Source organism: Aedes aegypti, chromosome 2, assembly GCF_002204515.2.
Source record: "Aedes aegypti strain LVP_AGWG chromosome 2, AaegL5.0 Primary Assembly, whole genome shotgun sequence".
Classification (NCBI taxonomy): Eukaryota; Metazoa; Arthropoda; class Insecta; order Diptera; family Culicidae; genus Aedes; species Aedes aegypti.
In genome coordinates, this window is record NC_035108.1 from 260864214 (window position 1) to 260886849 (window position 22636).

The window sequence follows — 22636 nt, forward strand, 5'->3', positions numbered from 1 at the left end:
CCGTCCATAAATGACGTTGCATTTTAGGGGGGAGGGGGGAGTCTACGATTTTGCTACGTACCATGTATTAAGTATGGGAAAATAAGCTACGAAAGGGGAAGGGGTGTCAAAAATTGATCAAAAGATGCTACGTCATTTATGGACGCTGCCTAAGTGGGCTTTCCCGATATTCCGCTTGTACATGAAACCTATGTATGCATAAAGTTACTTTTCAGAGAAATAGACAGATTTGAAGACGGATATAGCATGTTTTACTTGTCTGTTGTTATGCGAAGAACAGTGCGCGGAATTAGGGCATTATGAAAAAATACGTGGCCTAATTCCGCGCAATACTTTTTTGAATAAAACTCAATAATTATGCTAATATTTGATAAGATTTCATAGAAGCACCATGAAACATATCTGTAGCAAGTAGTTCCATGGAATATTGCATAAAAAATAAAACATTTTTAATAAAGAAATCGCGTTTGTTGTTGTCCTACAGTCTTAGCGCGGACGCTAAGAAAATTAGAAAAATAACGTCTACTCCGACGGGCCTTCACTGATTATTTTTTTATGCCGCGAAAAAATGCCTTATTAGCTTTTATTTGTGATTCAAACTTATTCTTAATCAAAGTAGCCTCGAATAGCATTGAAAGTTGCTGAAATATTAATGTGTATTTCCATATATAAATAATTTTGTATGAAATGCGCGGAATTATGCACTGCGCTGAATTAGGGCACTTTACGGTATTTCGATGTTTGATGAGCGTTCGTCGAAAATCAGTGGATCACCTGTGCTATCATGGGAAAGAGAGGATTAACACGTTGTCGTACTTTCGAAGTTCTTTCATTTCTATCCAAATAACAGAGTTATTTAAGGTCTTGTTTCAGTGTAAGACTTTTGCAATATAGACTGTTTCCTTATATTTGACGGTCATTTTCAATGAGATACAATAAATTAATATAAGTTAGCAAATGATAATTACTATCCTGCCTCTAGCTGCAAACACAGTAATGGCTGGGGACTTTCTTAGTGCGTTGTTAATTATCAAACCTCGTATCTTTGCTCTGTTGGGTTTCAAGGGGAGAGAATCTAACACATAATAATGACTTTCGTTTGCATTTCTATAAATTAATCGGTTACAAACGATTATTGCTCTAGCTATCAAGCTCATCGAAACACACAATCTGTGATGTGACGGAAATCCTATTTTTACTGCTCTGCACTCAAAGTAGAAACTCAAAAAGATACTTAAAACAATTCGTGCTTGAGGATCAGTTTGTTTAGAATATCTTTTGCATGATGCTCTCTTTCCAATTTTGTTCTTTAGGGAGGTTAAAACCTATTTTGTATGTATCTGTATTTTAGAACCTGGTCTATCAGGACTGTTAGGTTGCGTATGGAAAACATGTAAACGTCTACTAATAGGTATTTCTACTCTTTAATCTGACAACGATCGAACTGGTACTAATGAAGTAGTTATCAACAAATTGATTCAAAAATCAAATATCAATGCCTAGTTGTTTTAGTTATCGAGCTGCAATCACTGTATGGATACGTTTGCGGTATGGTTTAATTACTATCTACAGAACGAATTTCAGTAAACTCTGCTGTTTAGATTAGTTCCCAAAGTGCTAGGGTATGTTCTATTCTGGCGCGACAAATGAATCAGTGATCAATGGCCTCGCTACAGATACTCTTCTGGACTGAACTTATTAACTACATATCTGTTTGGCTATGGCTACTAAAATCTCTAGTATGTGGTTAATCTTTCTATTTTGGACAGTAACTTTTACTTTTTTCGTTTCATTTGTGTAAGATGGAATAAGTTTACTTCTTTGTTGTTCGGATCATATCAACTATGTCTGCCTGTAAGCAACGACGTGTTCCTTGGAAAGAAAACATTGCTTTTCTCGATTCTTCATTACAATTCGTTTGAACATGATTTTTTTCACCGATACTCAATAACAAGCCATTTGAAAAAGCCATTGGTTGATGGTAATAAAAACGGATCATCAAGCAAAAACGAAACTGAAGCACTATGCATCTAGCCAACGCGGTATTTTGCCAGAGAGTGCATCTTCTAAAAAAGCTAAACAATTAACAAACTGAAAACTTTGGTGGATGATTCACACGATATCTTAATATGTTTAACGATCAACAGTTACCTTTATCAAACAATCAGTTAAATGAGATTATTGATTTTCCTACTAACTGCTTACATACACGTACACACGAATTGTTTGCTTTTACTTTTACTTCGATCTCGTAAAAAGGGACGGTGATTAATTTATTCATTATTAGTGTGGCATCTTACGCTTAGTATCCCATGCGAATCGACTCAGTCAAGGTGGACATTTTTTTTCTTCTCATGGGACCGTGAGATTGTTCACTTGGTTTTTCAACGCACACAGTTAGATTTAAATTCAGATTTCTCTTAATTGTTTAAATAAATAAATGGCTCGGTGATTTTCTTCGTTCTTCCTTTGCTTCTCTTATTGTGTTCACAAATAAATTTGTTCGTTTTTTGTTTTGCTTTGTTATTCTAACTCTTCTAATTGGAATTTATTAAACTTTTGACAATTAGTTTTGGACGCTCTTCATTTGATAGAAAAACTTGTTCTTTTTTTCTAAAACGTGAGGACAGAATCGTGATGTTTGCTTATCGCTTTGTCACAGTGTAAGTTTTTGTGATATTTTTCATTTGGTACGATCCTAGTTTCAAGATTTGTTTCGGCAGTTTGATTAAAACCGGAAATAATAAAAGGTAGTACAGGACCAAATTCTAGAAAGACCTAATCATTCGATTTGTGTCAATGTTTGCATGACCTAAAATATTGTTTTAATCTGTTGCAGCTCCGATTTCGTAGGATTGAACATCCACGTCAAATATACTTCAAGACGGATGACCTGTTCATAGAATACAATAAAATATGCAACGATAAGGTCATACTCTAGAAAATGTTTCGTCCTGTGATTCGAACCAAAACAAGTTGGTAAAATTATGCGATTAGAGAGTTGATGGCACCTTTCTCTAATGTCTTCTAAGAACAAGCTTGCAAATCATTTTCCTAAAAAGCACGCATTTTGATTCCAAGGAAGAGTCCATGTTGAATTCTTGCTGCTGTTTTACTGACACTTCCTTCAATAAGCTATTGGATTAGACTCTACAGCACTAAAGTTCGAACCTAGGCTCTAATGCTAGATTGATTAAGTTTTACACATATGAGCTACCTTTAGCAACTGCCAGGATGCGTTAAAAAGCTATCAAATGTACAATCGCTTGGGAGATACAAAACGGATTGCTCCGGAACACCGCGATAAAAACTAATTCTAGACAAAAACTGTGAGCAACGCGGTGTTCCTTCTTTTTGTAAAATCACAATTAAGATATGAATATTTTTCAAAAATAACAAACGGAGCAAATACGATTTATGTTAGTTATAGTAAGCGATACCATGCTTTTGTTCTAAATAGTTCCCTAAAATAGATTTGGTCCAATTTGAAAATAGGATCTGAGAAAGTTATCACTCTTTTCTGCATATAGTGTTGAAGTCTAATCAATCGATAATTTTACCATCAAACGTAATGAAATGAAACGAACCAAAAACATAATTAAAAAAAAAGTTATTGCACTGTCAATCGCAAAATGAGAACCAAAATAAATATCTACAACTTTTCAATCTCATCGATAACGTTATTGTTTGACAATAATAATTTGTTACTCATTTTCTTGTAAGTAAATATACCTCCTCGATGACTAAATCTACCTCGCAAATTTCAACGAGGTAGCCCACAAGAAAATTTAAAAATTCCATTTTTTGTTCTATGTTTCGCGTACAGCATGTGTAGACAAGACAGTATTCAATCTTCCCCTTTTTGATCCCTAAACATATAGCAATAATAAACTGTTTGAATATTGGTTTTGTTAGCCACTGTTGTTGTGTAGTAATATATTATAATCTTATCAAAATAAATTAACGATATACTTTCACACATTCGTCTTACTTCGTATGTATGCATATTTCTCAACCGGGTTATATCCCGATCCGTTCCTCGGAACGCGCGTCTGTTGTCTTATAATATTATTAAAAATATATGCTTCTTCACACATTCGTCGCACATTTAGTACTGGCTTACAATTTAGTTCATTCAACCTCCGGTGTATAGTACAAAAAGAGCAGGTGAGACGCAGAGCCCATCCACTACTTCCTAACGGACAGTGATGTGGATGCAGATGCACTGGTAAACAATTTACGGCTTACGATTGTAGGTAAACTAGGGGGAAAACCTATTTTGATTGGATGGAAGGATTCGCTTATTCCCAATTTCCACACAAGAGGAAAAGGGAACCCAACGAAGGAACGTCCCTTAGTGATGAAACTCAAAAATGTTGGACGACGTTCATCGGCTTCGGGCTCTTTACATCTTCAACAGAGTGTAAAGAAAGGCTAAGATCTTACGCTGTACGCTAACCTTATGTTAGAAGAATGCCTGGTTCGGATTGTTGCTGCTGTTGTTCGGGTTCTGGTTGCTACTGCGGGCGGGAACTCCACGAGAGAAAGCGGACTTGCCACCGCCTCGAGCTGGCATCGCTGGTCGCCGGACGTGGCGCATTTCACTGCAAAGACACCGACAAGATGGTTGAAATTAGTGAGATTTATAATTTACGAAATAACCAAACAAACGAAGCACATGGCTTTGAAGATGAACTTAGGTTGGCAATTCTTGACAGTTCAGATTTGGGTGAAGAACACCTGTTGAAATTATGCAATCATAATATATAATATCCTATCCGGTACGGCTACGGGTCGCATGCCGAGATATACGGGGTTAACGGTGGTAGTGGAAGCAGCACTTCGATGAACACTTGAATTGTGCTGAAGGTCAATGCAGCTGAGGAAATGTCTACGTCAATTGAGAGATCGCATGCTCGCTACATGCGAAGGGGACACGTCCCTCGACAATATAATCTAGAAAATGTGTGCGGATGCCGTGTGCAACAATACAGTAACTACGACTGTCACTCACATTATGCTAGAATTGAAACGTCTACAACTGCAAAGGATTATCCCTGCCGAGGCTGGTCCCCTGTAACATTGTTTTATTCGGCTAGGAGAAACAGTTTGCTTAGGCTACTTCTGCAATCTGTTTTAAGGGCTATATGCACTGGTCCCTTCACAAAGAAATACTGTAAGGAGGTTCCGGAGAAAAAAAAATATCTGAGGCCAAGGGTAATGTCTGTGCATTCTGTACACCACTTGAGCAATTCAGCGAAAATTGCTCACGCACAGCGCATGGGCTGGTTTTAGTGGGTAGTCGGTGGTGCGGCATCCTAACATTCCCTGAGTTACATTCTCAGGGGTTTGATTACCGATTTACCAGAACCTAAAATAAAATAGTATTGAAATCAAAACGCAACGGCTGTACTGCACAACAATTTTGAAACTTTAATCAGAAATGAATTACTACTATCAGCGAACAAACTAACATCACAACTCTAAGCCATGTACTTCTTTACTTCGATGACCTTGTGCGGTTTCCGTTTCTGATTCCTAAGATCGTCAAAGTAATCTGTCCTGTTGATGATCTCGCCCTCACCACTGTGTCCAATATGTTGTCCATCCTTCACGTTTACCTTTTCGCCGATGAGCCCTTCCTCGGTGGAATGACTTCCTATCATTGCTCGCAAGCGATTATTTTCGGTGATTAGATCTTGGATAATTCCTTTCAGTTTCAAACGAGAAGCCTGGTACTTTTCAATATATTTTTCTAATTTTTCAATTGAAGATTTCTTCTTGTTCTCACTTTGTTCACTGTATTCCATTTGTTCCGCAGAAACGTTGCTAAGCCGACTGCTTACTTTATCAATTTCCTTTCTTAAACTTTCAATTTCCACAAGCAGCACATCAATCTGTTCTTTCAAACATTTGTTTTCCGCCAACAGCGATTCGATCTGCTTTTCAAGTTCTTTCCGACTAGGATTCGGCTCGTTGGATTGTTCTTCACAAGGGAGTTCGCTGCGCTGTCGGAATAACTCCTCGGATATTTCTCGAATACGATCTTCAAGTTGTTTGTTTCGTAATCTCTCCCCCTCGATAAGCTCCCGCCATGAATAGGAATCATCGCTAAGACACTGCTTTTGCGCTTCGAGAATTCTGTACTTTTCTCTTAAAGCTTGCAGTTCTTCTTCTAGTTGTTGAAATACCGTGTTTCGGGTACAAACTGTTTCATAAGCGCTTTTTTCCCTATTTTCAGCTTGCTGGTTTAAATGGTCGGTTTCAATAGACATACTCACAGAAGAAGTAACGTGTCCAAGATGTTTACTTGAATTTTCTTCATCATCCGTCGGATTTTTGATAGAAATGGCTGATTTTTGTTTCCTGATGTATAACGGGATGTGTCCTAACTTATGGTATAAATTAAGTTTTGTGTTGGCCTTTTTCCGGTCTCTTATAAGACAATAGCTATTATTTGAAACACCTTTTACCTTTAGATGTGTTTCTTGCAAAGTTGATGTTTCGTTGCAATTTCTTTTGCATTTGGAGTGCAAATTTGTTTTCTTATGATACTGATTTTGCGATTCGATTAATTTTGAATTTTCTCTACAGTTCTTTAGTCCATCGCCAAATTGCTGCAAATCCATTTTTGAAAAAGAAATTCTGTCCTCGCAACCTATCTTATGTTTCCCATGATTAGTCTTCAACTTTTCAATGGAAGTTGCCGATTTCTGCTTTCTGATATATGCCGGGATGTGCCCTAATCTGTGACTTAGATTTGGTTTTACCTCGAACTTTCCCAGGGCGCTCGCTGTCGGTTTACGCTCTATCAGAACGCTGTTTGTCCATGGACGTCTTTCGGAGGTAACAGAGACATCACTGCAATTGTTTGCGCTTTTCGGCCGCGGTATTAGGCTTCGATTGTGACTAATTGACCTGTTTGTGATGGATGAAAGGTTGCTTTTGCTTTTGGATACATTTGGTCGCTCTCGAATAGGGTTTTCAGTAATAATTTCTGCGACAGTTAGTTGGTTCAACATATTGGAGCACTTGTAGGTAGACGGATCCTAACATCGACCTAGTTTGACAACTTTTGTCGTGTAACAAGTACAACGGCTGCTTTGATCGGCAAGATAATATTTAAGCCTCTTCTTCACATAGCTGTAGTATGCACAGGGCTGGTAGCAAGAATTGGTACCAAAAAAAGTTATTTTAGTAACCAAATTTGAGAAATAAGTGACTAAAAAGTGACTTTCTATTTTCGAAAAAGTGATTAAAAGTGACTTGAGAAGTAAGCCGTAATCAATTTTATTTCAATTCTAGTATACTGTTTTACGATCAATATCAATATCATGATAGGGAATATTCCATATGATCTTCTACAGGTAGTAGGTCTAGTTGAGTACCATATTTGGACATTTTTATTGTGCTTCCAAATTTACAAGATACCGCTTAGAATTTTTTCAAACAGGGTAGTTTATATTTACGTAAATAATCCTTTTTTAGTAGATTTTCAAAATTTTGTGTCTTTTATATTACCAAAGTATTTTATATTGTACATTTTAATAAGAATTTGGAACATCTGTAAAATTAAAATTTTTGTTAATCCACATTTCCATTTAAACTCCAGCTCTTCTACCTAATAAGGTCAATATTTTTACGCATTAATCGATATTTCAAATAAAATATGATGACAGAAAATCGAATTTGATTGGAATACTGCTTAAACCGCGTCCTTTAAACGCCGACTAAGGAAAAAATTTTCCATCAGTAAGTTTAATGTAAGGTATTCACATTCTAAGACTTCCTCGTAAAATTACGACAAGTAACTTTTCATTTTCCGTAAATTATATACCTTCATGTATTTATTTTTTAAAGAAAAACCACGAACGAAAAAAAACTCAAACTTAAAAAAAAAATCCATATTTTTTGTGAAAAATTTTGAAAAATCCACGAGGAATTTCTAGAAAAAATCCTAGTTTAATTTCTGATGAAACTTGTGTGAGTTATAATGATGAATACCTACAAGGATAACTGAAAGATCTCTCGAATTCTTGATGAATATATTTCTTGATAAATTGCTATGATAATAAAAGCATATTAATCCATCAATGGTCGGAGCAATGACTGTAATAATTGCTGTAGTATTAACTAGTGTGGAACCTTGAATGAAATTTTAAAGAATCTATGCAGGTCTGGAAATTGTATTTGAAAAAATATCAGTGAAGTGTTTGAACCGCAGTAATAATATTTTGAAGAAAAGCTGGAGAAATTTCTAGAGGAATCTAATGAGGAATCCCATATGCAATTCATCGAGCAATTCTTGGAAAAGATTTTATACAATAATAGCTTAAGTAGGTTTTGAGAAATTCCGGAGAGTAATTATGGATGAATTTTTGGGAGAATCTTTATAAAAATGCCTGGATTAAATGAAAAATGCGTAGGAATTAGTGTAGGGTTTCTTGTAAAAATGTCGATTTTTTTCGAAAACTCTATAATAAACCTTTGGGGAATAACTTCTGTAGGGCATGCGGGAAGAATCCTAGAAGTTGAAAATGAAGAAATCTGTGAAAGAATCAGTGATCTGGAAGAAATACTGTGATTTTTTCTTCAGAGTAATCTCTGTGAAAATTGCGTAGGAATGCTCTTATATTTTTAGTATAAAATTGAGAAGAAATTCCTCTGAGCTCCTATTGAAAAATTGCTGGTGGCATTCCTGGTGGAGTTCTTGAAAGTATTCCAGAAGGAATCTGAATTGCAAGCATACTTTGCATCAGGATCCGATGTCTTGTTGCAAAGAAGGAAATTGGCGTTGATGGAACAGAAATTGGAAGAAAACGATCTATCATTCGTTCTGCGTGTGGGTGCTACAGCCAGATTATGCGAATTCGCTCCTGACAAGGAATTTGAAGAAGTTGTAGGAACAGTGGCAGAGCATGCACAGAATAGAGATGTACGCACCGCGGCCCTTAAACTGTTGAGTCGAAAGGACACGTTTACCGACCTAGTCGACGAGGTTCGGGAAATCGAAGCAATTGGGTCCTAAAATGTTTAATGAATTCTCGTTTTTATTCAATAATACGAAAGAGCATGTTCTTGCAACTACTTTAGCAAGTTTTCCCGCTCAAATAACGGCTATATCATTTTTTAACTTCAATTTTAAAAATGGTTCCAAATATCAACCTTGACACTTGTGATCTTGTTAGACATTCACTTTTTCGACAAAAATGCCACAGGGCATATAGTTTAACACTGGGGTTGTTCCTATCTGACATTTCGGAAGGGACACGGAAAACAAAATATACCCAAAATTCGAGTTTAAACCAAGGGGTGTGACAAAATCTCAAAAATCATAATTATTTTTTTTTTGTACTTAAACCAATGAAAATCATTTAAAAATTGAGTAAACATGTGTTTCTGCCCTAAACTTAAGCGTTTGGTAATAAAATTGAGACAGGGCTTTAGGACCCTATTCGACTAAATGAAGAATACTTTATCAAGAGGCATGGAGGTCGAATTCCGACATCAATAGCACGGGTAGTAGATAGAGATAATCGTCAGCGGTTCGGTGGAAGACAAGATGATTTTGGTCGGGGTAGATTCAGCACCCCACAAAACTCACGAGGCGGAGCAATGCGGGCAAGAAACCAGGTGAATTGGAGAGGATCGAACAGTTTAATTCCGGAGCGTTGCTTTAGATGCAATAGTCTGTTCCACAAATCCGTCAACTGTTTTGCCGTGGATAAAGTCTGCCGGAACTGTGGCGTGAAGGGACACCTACAACGGGCGTGCCGAACCTTCGTTCGAGGAAGATCGATGCAGCAACCAAGTGATCGCGTTCGAGATAGGGCACTATCGGAGATTTCCGCAGTAAGTGCTAAGGAGGAGACTAAATCGGAAATCCAGATCCTTCAGGATTTATGTAAGTGATATGCCTTAACCCTCTAATACCCAACCCCGCCTTTAGACGGGGTACACTTTGGAATTTTGTGTATTTTTTCATAGCTCGGAAATTAAAATGATTTTATTTTTGGCTTAAACCTTAACTCATAACACGCATATAAGAAAAGTTTTTTTTTATGATTTTTGAAACTTATTTGTATTATTAAAAATTGTTTGAGAAATTGTATTCTTATATAACCTACAAATGCCTGGGATTCATTTAACGTGTATTATAAAAAATCGTACATTTTATATTTTTTTACGATCAACCTATCACAGAAGAAGAGCCTGAGGGTATTGAAATGATTTCAAATCTGTTTTTCCGTTAGTTACACGGAAAATAAAAAATGTTCCAGAAAAAAATTAAAAATATCATATTTTCAAAAGTATAGTAAAAACTCAATTTTTTATTATTGTCAAAAATAAGTATCCAGAAGAGGCTTCAAGAAAAAATTTAAGAGGATAGGGATGTTCAAAAATAAAAATAATAAAAATCAAAAACCAAAATTCATAAATTTCCGAAGAAAAATAAATCATTGCCCAAACCGTGTTTAGAATGATTTTAGATAACGAAAAATAATATTTAGATCGAAAACAAAAATTTGGGTGTTAGAGGGTTAATCATCACGAATGATAATTTGAAATAATGGGGGGCCCAGATAGCCGTAGCGGTAAACGCGCAGTTATTCAGCAAGATCAAGCTGAGGGTCGTGGGTTCGTATCCCACCGGTCGAGGATCTTTTCGGGTTGGAAATGTTCTCGACTTCCCAGGGCATAAAGTATCATCGTACCTGCAACACGATATATGCATGCAAAAATGGTCATTGGCATAGTAAGCTCTCAGTTAATTACTGTGGAAGTGCTCATAAGAACACTGAGCTGAGAAGCAGGCTCTGTCCCAGTGGGGACGTAACGCCAGAAAGAAGAAGAAGAGAAAATAATTATCACTTCTCACCAACGACAATGAATTTTTGTGAGATGAACCGAATTTCAATAAAGAACAGTGAAAAGAATGATAAATATTATTTCATACAATATTTCAAAAAAAGAAAATGACTCCATAGGTGTTAATTTAACTAAGATTATTCGATTCGACAGGTCTCAGCACTCCCAGCGCAGGGCAACGTCATTTCAACATCAGAGATGACGGAATAATAAAGGTTCTAGTGTCGCATTTCCCAAATTTAACATACCGCCGGTAGTCATTCGGTATGATACGACCAAGCCTCCATGCTGGAATATATTTTTCAATATACCGATAGCTGTGAAACCACGGGTCAAAGAAAGGTTGCAACAGTTGGTTACCGCCAACATTATCGAAAGGGTAACAGACGAGATGGACCCTTCATTTTGCTCGTCCATGCTGGTTGGTGTCTAGTACACGACACTGAAGACGGCCTTACAGTTGAGGTCGAAATACACGTATCTGTCAAAGGATACAAACTCTAGTGGAATTAAATGGTATTGTACTAAATTCGGATATTTCATCTACTTAAAATGGTATTTTTTTACATAGGTTTAACATTTTTCCCTCGGAACAGCAATTAATATCTTTCGAATGAAGCATAAAGATCATCTCTACACGGGGAAAAATTCTATGGTAAAAACTACTATTTTAGCTGACTACGCCCATTCTTGAAACTACCATGCAATTTCAGACCAATTTACTATGTTTACGGTACATCCCACCACATTAGTGGTACATTTGACAGAAATAATTTACAACAATCTGGTTTCGACTACAAACATGGTAAAATCAAGCGCATTTCTGGTCTGCTGAAAATTGCCGGTGCGAGCGCTTAAGTTAACCCCCTAAAATGGTAGTTTTTACCGCACAATTTTTTTGCGTGTAGGGCTTTTCTTCATTTTTATACATCCATTTTAAAAACTGCTTCCAACCGTTGATCCACTACTGGAACACGACGGCAACTATTGGTACAAGGGAGCCAATTTTTTACGTAAACTCAATTATTTATATGACTTTTTGATAAGAAAAAAAACTGAAATTTGACAAATCGACTAAACTAGAGGCGATCTATCCACCAAAAATAGCACATGTCGTTTTTATCGAAAAATGTACGTTTTATTCCATAGTCCAATCTACTGGTACATTACAACCATTGGTACCGGCACCCTATACCTAGAAACTTCTCCGAACAAACTATATCGCTAAAATCAACGGTTTGTGTGCTATTCAAAAAGCGCATGAAATCGACAAAATTAAACATAGTGCATTGGTGCTTCATGAACTACTAGCTAGTCAACAATCCAGTGATATGTAGGGTACCTCGGTGTAATACGCCCCAACGGGACAATACGCACCTATTCATTTTCACCGGATTTAGGCTTCTTTTACTCGTAAATATGATTACATATCTTAAATATTCGCGAAAAAATTATGTTGCGCATATGTGTTCTTTGAACGGTCCTATAACACTTCCCCGAATACCATTACCCTGAAAACCAGTATCCCGAATGCAACGTTCCCCCGAATGACACATTACCCCGAATGGCAAATTACCCCGGAAACCATTTCCCCGAATGCGATACTTCCCCGAAATTAAGTGATGTACTTCAAGAAACTTTTCATGGACGCTCGCGAATTCGAGCGTAAAAATCTATCTTCCACGAACTGTGTACGTACGACAAGCGCGGTTTTCCTGGTAGTGTTAAAATAGTTGTGGGCGTAATAACTACTAACGTTCATATAAGTGATTTTTTTATTCTTTCAGTCATCGACTGTTCTTTTGAGTTTCTGTTTATAAGGGAAGTGTGAACATTTTACTCAATAATTTTCCCTTCTTTGAGTTACAGGCTGTTCTTTCGAATTGTACTGTTTGAGTTAAACTTTGAGCGTTGGTTGTCAAAAAATCGACTGACACTATTGTCTTGAGCGAAATTCAAAGTTGACAGTGACTTCAGACGAGCAACCTTGAAAATAAGCCCCTGCATTACTGGTTTGTATTACATCTTGTCGGTATTACAGTTTCCAACAAGAGATTTGTCCTTTTTTTCTTTTAATTATCAGATATTCTTTCGTAAGTTGCACTTGCAAAGGGATAGTGGGCATCATAATTATTAACGTTTTCCTCAGTGATTTTTCTTTTTTATCATCAGCTGTTCTCTAGCTATGTACTTTTTAAATAGTTGTCAGTTATCATTTTCATCTGAGATTTTGCGAACCATAGTCTAGTGCCATTCCAGAATATGTTGAACTCGCATTGCCACCAGCAATATAAAAATAAAATTATGCATTGCTATAAAATAATACAACGTTTTTGAAGGAAGGCAGGAGAAGTCTCTAATATTAACATGTGTAAACGAAATCAATAGCAACATTATCATCAGTTCGAAAAATGATCTATTGCTGCGAACACAACCATTTTTACAAAATCAAGTGCATGCCTGTAAGTGAGATTTAGTTTTGGTGCCAAGAAAAATCGGGGTTATGGTCCATTCGGGTAAATTATATTCGTGGTAACGGGCTATTCGGAGTAATGGATTTCGGGGTATTGGTTTTCGGGGTAATGACATTCGGTGTGATGGTTTTCGGGGTAATGGTATTCGAGGTAATGGTATATGATCCTTTGAACAGTATAAACAATCAATACACTCAAAATAATCCAAACGTCATTGCTACGTGAAAAATCGTGAAAATTCATCTTTGAATCCATTGTTAATAGAAAATTGTTTGGGCAATTAAGGAACAGAATTACAAATGCACAACATGGATTTTTAAAGGCCGTTCCACTTCTACAAATTTACTAGAATTCACCAATTATACTTTGAATGCTATGGACAATGGTAACTATGTAGAGGCTCTGTATACTGATTTCAGCAAAGCATTTGACCGCATTGACATCTCTATGTTACTCTTCAAGTTAGAAAAAATAGGATTTGATCAACCATCTTTAAACTGGATACAATCATATTTAACAAATCGGCAACAAATATTGTGATATAATGGTAAAAAATCGAATCCTATCCATGTTACATCAGGAGTTCCTCAAGGCTCACATCTAGGACCTCTTCTTTTCATATTATATGTAAATGATATTTCCTACATTCTTAAGCATATAAATATTCGTATCTATGCCGATGATATGAAGTTATTCATGGAAATCAAGTATGCTAACGACATTGACATCTATCTGAGTGAAATATCTATTTTTGATGAATGGTGCAGTAAAAGCCTACTTCAGTTAAATGTTAAAAAATGTAATTTAATTACTTTTAGCAGAAAGCGATACACAGAAGAAACAACTGTAGTTTTAGGAAATCAAATCGTTGAAAAATGCGATAGGGTCGGAGGTTTAGGCGTAATTTTAGACTCAAAACTCACTTTTATCGATCATTACAACACCATTATACATAAAGCAACAAATATGCTCGGTTTTATCAAACGCTTTGGTTTTAACTTTAACCCTTATCCTCTCTTGATACGTTTTGAGCACTCGTAAAAAGACTCAAAAAATCATATCTCTGGAGCGATTTTTAAAATTTTACCACCAATGCAACCGGTCACTTCTCTAGTTTCCATATGTCATAGAGAATATGATGTTGGCCACATGGTTCCGGAGTTATTCCGGGGTGCAGTGGGGTAGGTTTTTTCCCGGATGATGATCCACTTACAAAGTGCTTCAGAAACCTGGACTTCGACATGTCATTTTTCATGATTTATCTAGAAGAGGTCACTTTAAACCACTTTGGACCTTTCTGGCCACTTTGGCTGCATTCCGGTAGTCTTCCGGGCACCTGGTTCCCTCAGGAAAGTGGCCATATATGGACCGGTTATTAAGCAGGGCTTGCGACATATCAAACTTCAAGATTTTACAAATCAAGTATGTTGAAGACTATATCAATTGGTTTTGGGCCACATTGGCCACGTTCCGGAAGTCTTCCGGGCACCTTGTTCCCTCAGGAAAGTGGCCATATATGGACCGGTTATGAAGCAGAGCTTGCGACATATCAATCTTCAAGATTTTACAAATCAATTATATTGGAGACTATTTCAATCGTATTTGGTCACATCGGCCACGTTCCGGAAGTCTTTCGGGTACCTGGTCCCCTCAGGAAAGTGGCCATATATGGAACGGTAATAAAGCAGGGCTTGCGATATATAAGATTTACAAAAAGTTACACGTTCACGTCTGGAAGCCCACACAATAGAAACCTCAGCCAGCGCAGTTGCTGACTAGTGTAGTGTGCTATTCCTATAAGGTACAGTGGGGGAAGTGTATCAGTGGGGTAAGTGGATCATTTGTCCATATTAAGCATAAATACTTGAATATGTTGAATGTTTTCGCACCATTGCTTCGTTTTAGGTTATATTCTTACGTCCACACTAATACTATTGCAAAACTGGTACTACATATACACTAACACAAGCAAACTTGTTAGCAGCAAAAATCAACTAGTTTCAAAATTGTTTTCTACCAATCAAAAATCCATTGTATCTCAGTCTAAAATCGAATACTATTAGTTTTTTCAACACATGTTGAGCATTTCAGTTCTAATTTAATGAATATCGATGAAAAATATGTGAATTTATAAATAAATACAGATATATTGGACATGGTACACTTACCCCTACTTCTTCATGGGGTGGGGTAAGTGGATCAAGTATTATTATCATTTGTTGGCCGACTACTTACAAGAAATTAAATAAGTTTCAATATCAGCAAACGTTGCTTTCCTTTAACTTTGTCCATTCCTAGCTTAAATTTGTCTAAGTGGCCATAGAAAATTTGAATTAATCCACCTAAAAGGTATATCAATCTTTCTGGTATAAAAAATATAAAAGAATGAATATTGCAAAAGTCAAACAAAACTTTTCGTGGTATATCTTTTGTTTCATTGCAAAAAAGGCAAAGTATACAAATTTTTCATTTAAAAGCATATTAAGGAACCTTATTTGACCGTATTAATTGTTCTAGATAGATGGAAGAACTAATTTAATAAATAGAATAAAAAGATTTCAGTATGTTAATCAAAAGTAAATGTAACTAATATTTTTAAACTATGAATGTTTTTCAAAAACATCGTTGGGAATAATCCTACAATACTTCTGTACAACTTATGAGTATTAAATGGATGAATTTTCTCCAAATTACTCTAGTTACAATATTTTTTTTTTGGTCGAATTAGTGTAAACTAATGTTTAAATATTTTTTTCATAATATTTTGGTAAAATAAAGTTACTTTTTAATTTTAAAGGTATCAAAATGTAACATAAATAGCACTAATAACAAGAACAAGAGTAATGTCATTCATACTTTTTTTCATAGATTTTTTTTTATTGGTGATCCACTTACCCCACCATGGTGGGGCAAGTGGATCATTTGGCGCAAATTTTCAAGTTCATCATACTCATTACATAACAATAAAAAAAAAATCAAAATAAATGGTAATTTTAAAGTATATTAGTCCCTCACTTGTCATCCACAGAACAAAGTTTGATTAACATTATTAACGTTAACTGTACATAACAATGAAGTTGACTATTGATTTTTCTGTATCCACTTACCCCACGGTACCTTACCTAAAAAACAATGCGCTCTCGGGCTAGGCATTGGATATATATACACTCAAAATAATCTAAACGTCATTGTTACGTGAAAACATACGTGATTTTTTTCCATCGCACTTTCCACGTAGCTCTTACGTTAATCATAGGTAGCCCAGAATGAACGCATGAACTTTTGAACTTTGTCCATTCTACCGTCGCTAAACGTAAGAGCTACGTGGATTTTCCGGTAGCCTTTACGAAGCGTTTCAATAGGACCTAGATGGTTTTGCATTAAATTTAACTGTAATAAAGACCAATCTTATTTCTAATAGGCTTTGGAAGAAAACTAATTCCCAATTGGGAAATGTAAACAAACTTTAAAGATTGTGATATTTTTATTGTCAATCTGAGCATTTTGAATCCTGTTTTCCCAATTTTGTGAGTTTGGTCTGTCTTGTTGTAGCCTTCGCGTGCTATAATTTATAGAGGTTATAAATCACGTATAAAATATGAAGTAATGCAGGGATTCTTCGGTATTAAAAGCATATTTACCTTGAAATCAATCTTACACAGTGTTTAAAGCAGCAGCAGCTTCTGAAGTTCTTCAAAAATCAAGCGGGCGCCATCTTAGGATTTGAGATCGACACCGAATGTATGTACACTATGCAAATGTCAAAATGAACTCAGGCACCTACGTGAATTCCATGTAAGCGCGATAGGTAACCTCAGTAAACATTACCGAGTCACTATTTGGTGGTTATGAATGGTTTATTGATCTTTATCTTAGTCAGGTGAAGTGGTGGTAAAATGAATTTGGAATGATCTACGTGATTTTTCACGTAGCAATGACGTTTGGATTTTTTTGAGTGTAGAAAGCGTTGTGTTTGGATGGGCATCTAATTCTTCCGAAAGAGGTGCACTTTGCGAAAAAGGACCACGTGATTATTGAGCTGAATTCGAATTCAGGTTAACTTCTGCGTTCATGAGTCCTCTCATGGCGTAGTGGTAACGCGCCCCATTTAGAGATCGGGGAGTCGTGAGTTTGATTCTCGCTGAGAAGACGTGTAACTTTTTCGCAAATCTTCACATCTTTTTGTCTATCTAATCCAATTGCAAATTATATGTAATGTTTAGCTTTTCGGTAGTTGTTAAATTTTAGCGTTAGGCGGCATCCACAAATTACGTAACGCTCGAAGGGGGGGGGGAGGGGGTAGGCTCAAGCGTTACGACTCATACAAAAATTTTAAAATTTCCATACAAAAAGCGTTACGGAGGGGGGGGGAGGGGGTCGAAAATTTCCAATTTTAGCGTTCCATAATAAATGGATGCCGCCTTAGCGTTAGCGTACGGTATACTTCGTAGATTGGATACTAGCAACATTCATGTTTCTTTTTAATAATCTCATCCTGACTATTTTCAGGAACAAGACAGGGGAGTATACCTTGTTCAAATCATAAACAAGAATACTAAAAGCATGAATATCACTATTCCCGGCCACGCCCAACTTTACCGTAACTTGGGATAAGGGAAGGAAATGTTGATGTAGCACTTACTTAATGAGAGGCCATCGACTCAGCGACACCCTCATAAGTGCTACGGAGTTGGAGGTTGGGGAAGGTATATTGTCAGGATTCGCCTAGAAAGCTGGCGATAGACCATTTGTTGTTTAAGTGTTTTCAATTTAATCTTTTGAATGCCGGCAATCAAAAGAGAAAACAATAGTTTATTTATAGTATAAATAGTATTTCGCGAAATGCTTGTCGATTGTGCAGTAATATTTTTGCAATAGCCAGTAAAAAGCAAAACCGATTCTTCCAGAGTCATCGGATTGTATAAAATAACGACACGCGTGTAAAAAAAAAATTCCAGCAACGCAAACACGCGCGAATTCGTGAGCAAAATCTATTGGACGACGCAAGACGAACTGTCCTGCTTGGGCTTCGCGAAGCACTACCCAGCAAAACGTTCCAAAACATGAAAAAAATCTCCAGCCTCAAAAATAAAACTTAAATTTTAAATTACACAAATACCCCATTTTTATTATTTTTTAAATTTTCACCATAGAATCTTGATAGTAAACATATGTTTCGGACAAAGTTTCATGATGGAGAAATTTGTAATAAAAAAGCTTTTCTAAGAACGACTTTTGATCGATTTTCAAAATTTTGATATTTTGATAACATAAATACGTTCTGATGATACAGTAAGCATCTTGAAATGATTCTTAGCCATAATGACTATATATATAATTTTTCTAGAAGTAGCCATTTTCGAATTATATCGAGTTTAATGCAAAAAATATTATTTAAATATCAAATTAGGTCATTTTTATTAGTTATTCGAGACTACGACTCCTCACCAGTAAGTCCAAGTTGGCTCCTCTGCATGACCTTTCCATTCCTCGGAAAAAGTTGTGCGCCGCTCTCCTGCTTACCTGGTTGGTGCAAAAGGTGTTACCAGCCCTGGACATGACGTTCCGGGAAATTGTGCTATGGAAGCACTGAAGAACAACCAGCTTTGGTGGAATGGCCCGGACTTCCTCCAAAAGGTGGAATACGACATCGACTTGCCCCAGTTCGTTCCAGTTGCCCGAACTCAAAGGAGTGATAGCCAGTCAGTCCGGCTGTAAGTATCGAACCGTTTCCATTTTTCTCCAGGTTCAGTAGCTTCTGAACCATTCAACGTATCATGGGGTACGTGCTGCGATTCGTCAACAACTGCCGAAACCCTCGCAATCGGTGCGTTCTGACCGTCGGTGAACTTCGTCGTTCAACTGAAGCCATCTTCCACGTAATCCAACTCGTTCATTTGGCGGACGAGATTAAGCGAGTGAAAGCCAACGAACCCGGTAAGAGATTCGCCAACCTTCGTCCGATTTACTCTGATGGCCTACTGAGAATGAGCGGTCATTTGAATCGCTTGCTGCTACCCTTCGAAAATCGTCATCTAATCATCTTGCCGGAAAAGGATCCGGTTGTACGCCTGTTGGTGCAACAGATGCACATCGAACTGCTTCACTTCGGGCAGACCGGCTTGATGAACGCCCTGCGCCAACGTTACTGGCTCCTGAACGATCGTTCCACCATTCGTTCAATCACCCGTACATGTGTGAGGTGTTTCCGAGGCAACCCAAGCAGCACTAGCCAGCTAATGGGTAACCTGCCGGCTGCAAGAGTTGTACCATCGACTCCATTCGTCGTCACCGGCGTGGATTATGCCAGCCCGTTCATCATCAAGCAAGGAGCGCGATGGCTTAGTCCGAGCTGTCGACGTGTACACCGGAGGATCCACTTTCCGCCGTCCAATCAACAAGCTGTCGGTGCTACCCATCGAGGACAGCCAGCCTAGTTTCGACCAATCGATCCGAGAGGATTGTTGAGTACCCTCAACGGAGGGTGTATGTTCCGTCTCCCGACGGAAGCGAGAATATTGACCGAGCACCACTTTCATTCAACGCATTCACCACCCTATTTGCAAGCGAACCCATCACAGCCCTATTTTCAAACCCAGCTCAAGCCAACCGCAGTCTCAACGGCTGCAACAGTCCACTTTCACCCGACGCCGAGTACGCACCGTTTGCTACGCACAGTGCACAGTCGTTGAACAACTTTGTAGAACATCATTTTTACGTAAAATCGCAATTGAAGGCGTGAGTTCCATCTTTCCTCCTAAAACCCCAATCCGTCCCACTGTGCAGTGAAATATTACTAAACTCGATGTATTAAAGAAGAAAATAAAGTTCATGTAGTTTTTAGCGTAGCCGTCCGCGTTCAATTCCTTCGCACAAGAAAAGTTGGCCCTTGCCAATCCTTCCGCGAAAGTGATCCATCCGCCGCGAAGTGTTTTGTTCCGCCGTGCTCCCCCCAGAAAAGTGTTTTACAGTCCACTGCTTTTCGACCCACCCTGCTGGGCTCGAACAGTATTGAAATGAAATATGCGCATTTAGGGGAAAAATATACCCATCTTCTTCTTCTTTTCGGCGTTATGCCCCCGAAAATGACCTGGGAGGTCGAGAATTTTTCTTTTCAGAAAGATCCCCGGCCGGTGAGATTCAAACCCACGACCCTCAGCTTGGTCTAGCTACATAGCTACACGTTTACTGCCTTGCATTGCACCTAAGATAACATAAACTTATGATATTCATCGAACAGGTACTCACCGGTCCATTTCCAGGTCTTCCAGTTTTTGGGTAAGACCCAGCTTCTGCTGGACGGCCAACCGCAACAGTTGGTTCAGAGTCTTCTTCTCTTCTTCGGCTGCCGACAACTGGTGTGTCAGCTCATCGACCTGCGTAACGTACTCCTCGCAACGGGCAGCAAACATTGCCCGAAGACCTGGGAAAAGAGAAACAAGATAAATTAAACTTCTTGTATGATTTCCCCTCGCCACAGTCTTACTCGAGAAGGTGGCGGCATCCTCCTTGAGGATCCTCAGTTCGTTTCGCAGCTTGGACATGGTGTCGCTCACCACCAGCTTCTCGTTCTCGTACTTGGACTTGAGGTTCGTCAACGCAACCTCGGCCGTGTTCTTGTTCGATTTGAGTACCGTTCGCAGGGTGGCGATCTGTTCTCGCTTCGTCGAGAGCAAACTCTTGAGCTTGATGATCTGTTCATGCAGATCGGCGATCTCCTCCTTGGCATCCTTGTCGCCTGCTGCCACGTCCGACACCTTGTCCTTGTTCAGCTCGATCGTGTGTTCAACCGCGCTCTTAAGGTACTTGATTTGATCGCTGATCGTATCGACGTACTTCTTGATCTCCACAGCATCGCTGAGCGCCTGCAGATCCTCGAAAACGTGCGGCTTCGAGGTGAGGATGTCGGACTTGAGCTGCGACTGGATGGCGGACAGGGAATCGTTGTCGAAGCTGATTGGGAAGAAAGATTAATGTACGTAGAGAACAAACAATCTCATAAAGCAGGACAACGGTAACTTACCTTAGATCGTCATTCTTGTGATCTAGCAGGACACGATTCGGTGTCTCGCCGTTAACCGTACACACCAGATGATAAAGCTGTGCGAGATCGTCGCTGAGAGATACCAAATTGCTGCGGGTGGAATTGAGACTTTGGCCAGCGGTTTGTGACAGAGTCGTCAGCACGTGAACGTCACTGTGCAGATCCAGGGATTTCTGCTCTGAGGATAGTAACTGCAAAACAGAATCCCAAATGGTCAATAACACTACCTCTATGACTGTTGAAGGACTGTACCTTATTCTTTAGGTTGGTAATTTCATTACGTAGCACAGCCATGGCATCTGAACAGTTCAGACCCTTTTGCAGTTCGACTAGATCGGCCTTCAAAGTGTCGATTTCCTTCGAGCTGAGCGTAAACCAATTTGAGTATTGCAGGATAGCTTCGTTCAGCTTGTCGTTCATTACCTTGTCCTTGTTGTTCGACACATCTGTGGATACAGTATAAGATCAGATTAATGACACAGCGTAAGAAAAATAACATTTTACGTGTCTCACGGAACACATCATGTATATCTAGTGAGTTCGGGATTGCTGAATCCAATGCCGCTTTCAGAATGTCCCAGTACAGCATGTCATAATTTTGAGCTACAGATCGGCAAAGTTAGGTTCTTAAAATACTGGTTTTATTAATGTTCACATTAATATAAACTTTAATTCATCAAACTTTTTGGTGATCTTATCCACTGAGCATAAATTTCAATAATCAATGGAACATTGATCTATGGTTGGTAAATGGCTGCCATACCATTGGTACCTCGTATACTTGAAGGAATAAAATAGACCCCTATGTGCGGTCCTTAGCGTCCTGCCCAGCAACTCCTATCCCTATCTCCTCGTGGTACTGGCCAGGGTATGAGTAACCTTAGGGAAGATCGGGTAACCAACCCCGGCGGGAACTTTAGTCGTATGCTGACAGGGAAGGGGGAAGTTGCTTCTGCAAACCTTGAGCGTCTGTACTCCATGTTAGGAGCGGCTCACAACAGCGTCTGTTCCCCATGTCAGGGACGGCTGATAATAGTCCGAGTGCCAGTAAAGGACTGGTGCCAAGCCAGCCGTAAAACATCGAGCAACGAATAATCAACGAGAGAATACAAAGCGGGACAACCACAGCGAAGTAAAGGGACTAGTGATTGGAAGCTCGTTACGTGGAACTGTAAATCTATTAACTTCACAGTACCGAGGTGCTTAAGGACCGCGAATTCGGCATCGTAGCGTTGAAGGAAGTGTGTTG

The 22636-nt window shown here is 38.3% G+C and overlaps 1 protein-coding gene across 6 annotated transcripts in view; it reads right to left on the reverse strand.

The window, feature by feature from the left end:
• Positions 1-867: 867 nt before the first annotated feature.
• The window catches only part of LOC5565680 (protein bicaudal D), a 74387-nt gene continuing 52618 nt past the window's right edge, over positions 868-22636 (reverse strand). For all 6 annotated transcript variants that reach the window (XM_021844899.1, XM_021844900.1, XM_001650005.2 and 3 more), the window contains 5 exons: positions 21640-21833; positions 21367-21578; positions 20830-21296; positions 20592-20766; positions 868-4604 (listed from right to left, as the gene is read on the reverse strand). In XM_021844899.1, the coding sequence (XP_021700591.1) occupies positions 4466-4604; positions 20592-20766; positions 20830-21296; positions 21367-21578; positions 21640-21833 (1187 nt within the window). In that variant the 3' untranslated portion in view covers positions 868-4465. The remainder of the gene's footprint in view (positions 4605-20591; positions 20767-20829; positions 21297-21366; positions 21579-21639; positions 21834-22636) is intronic.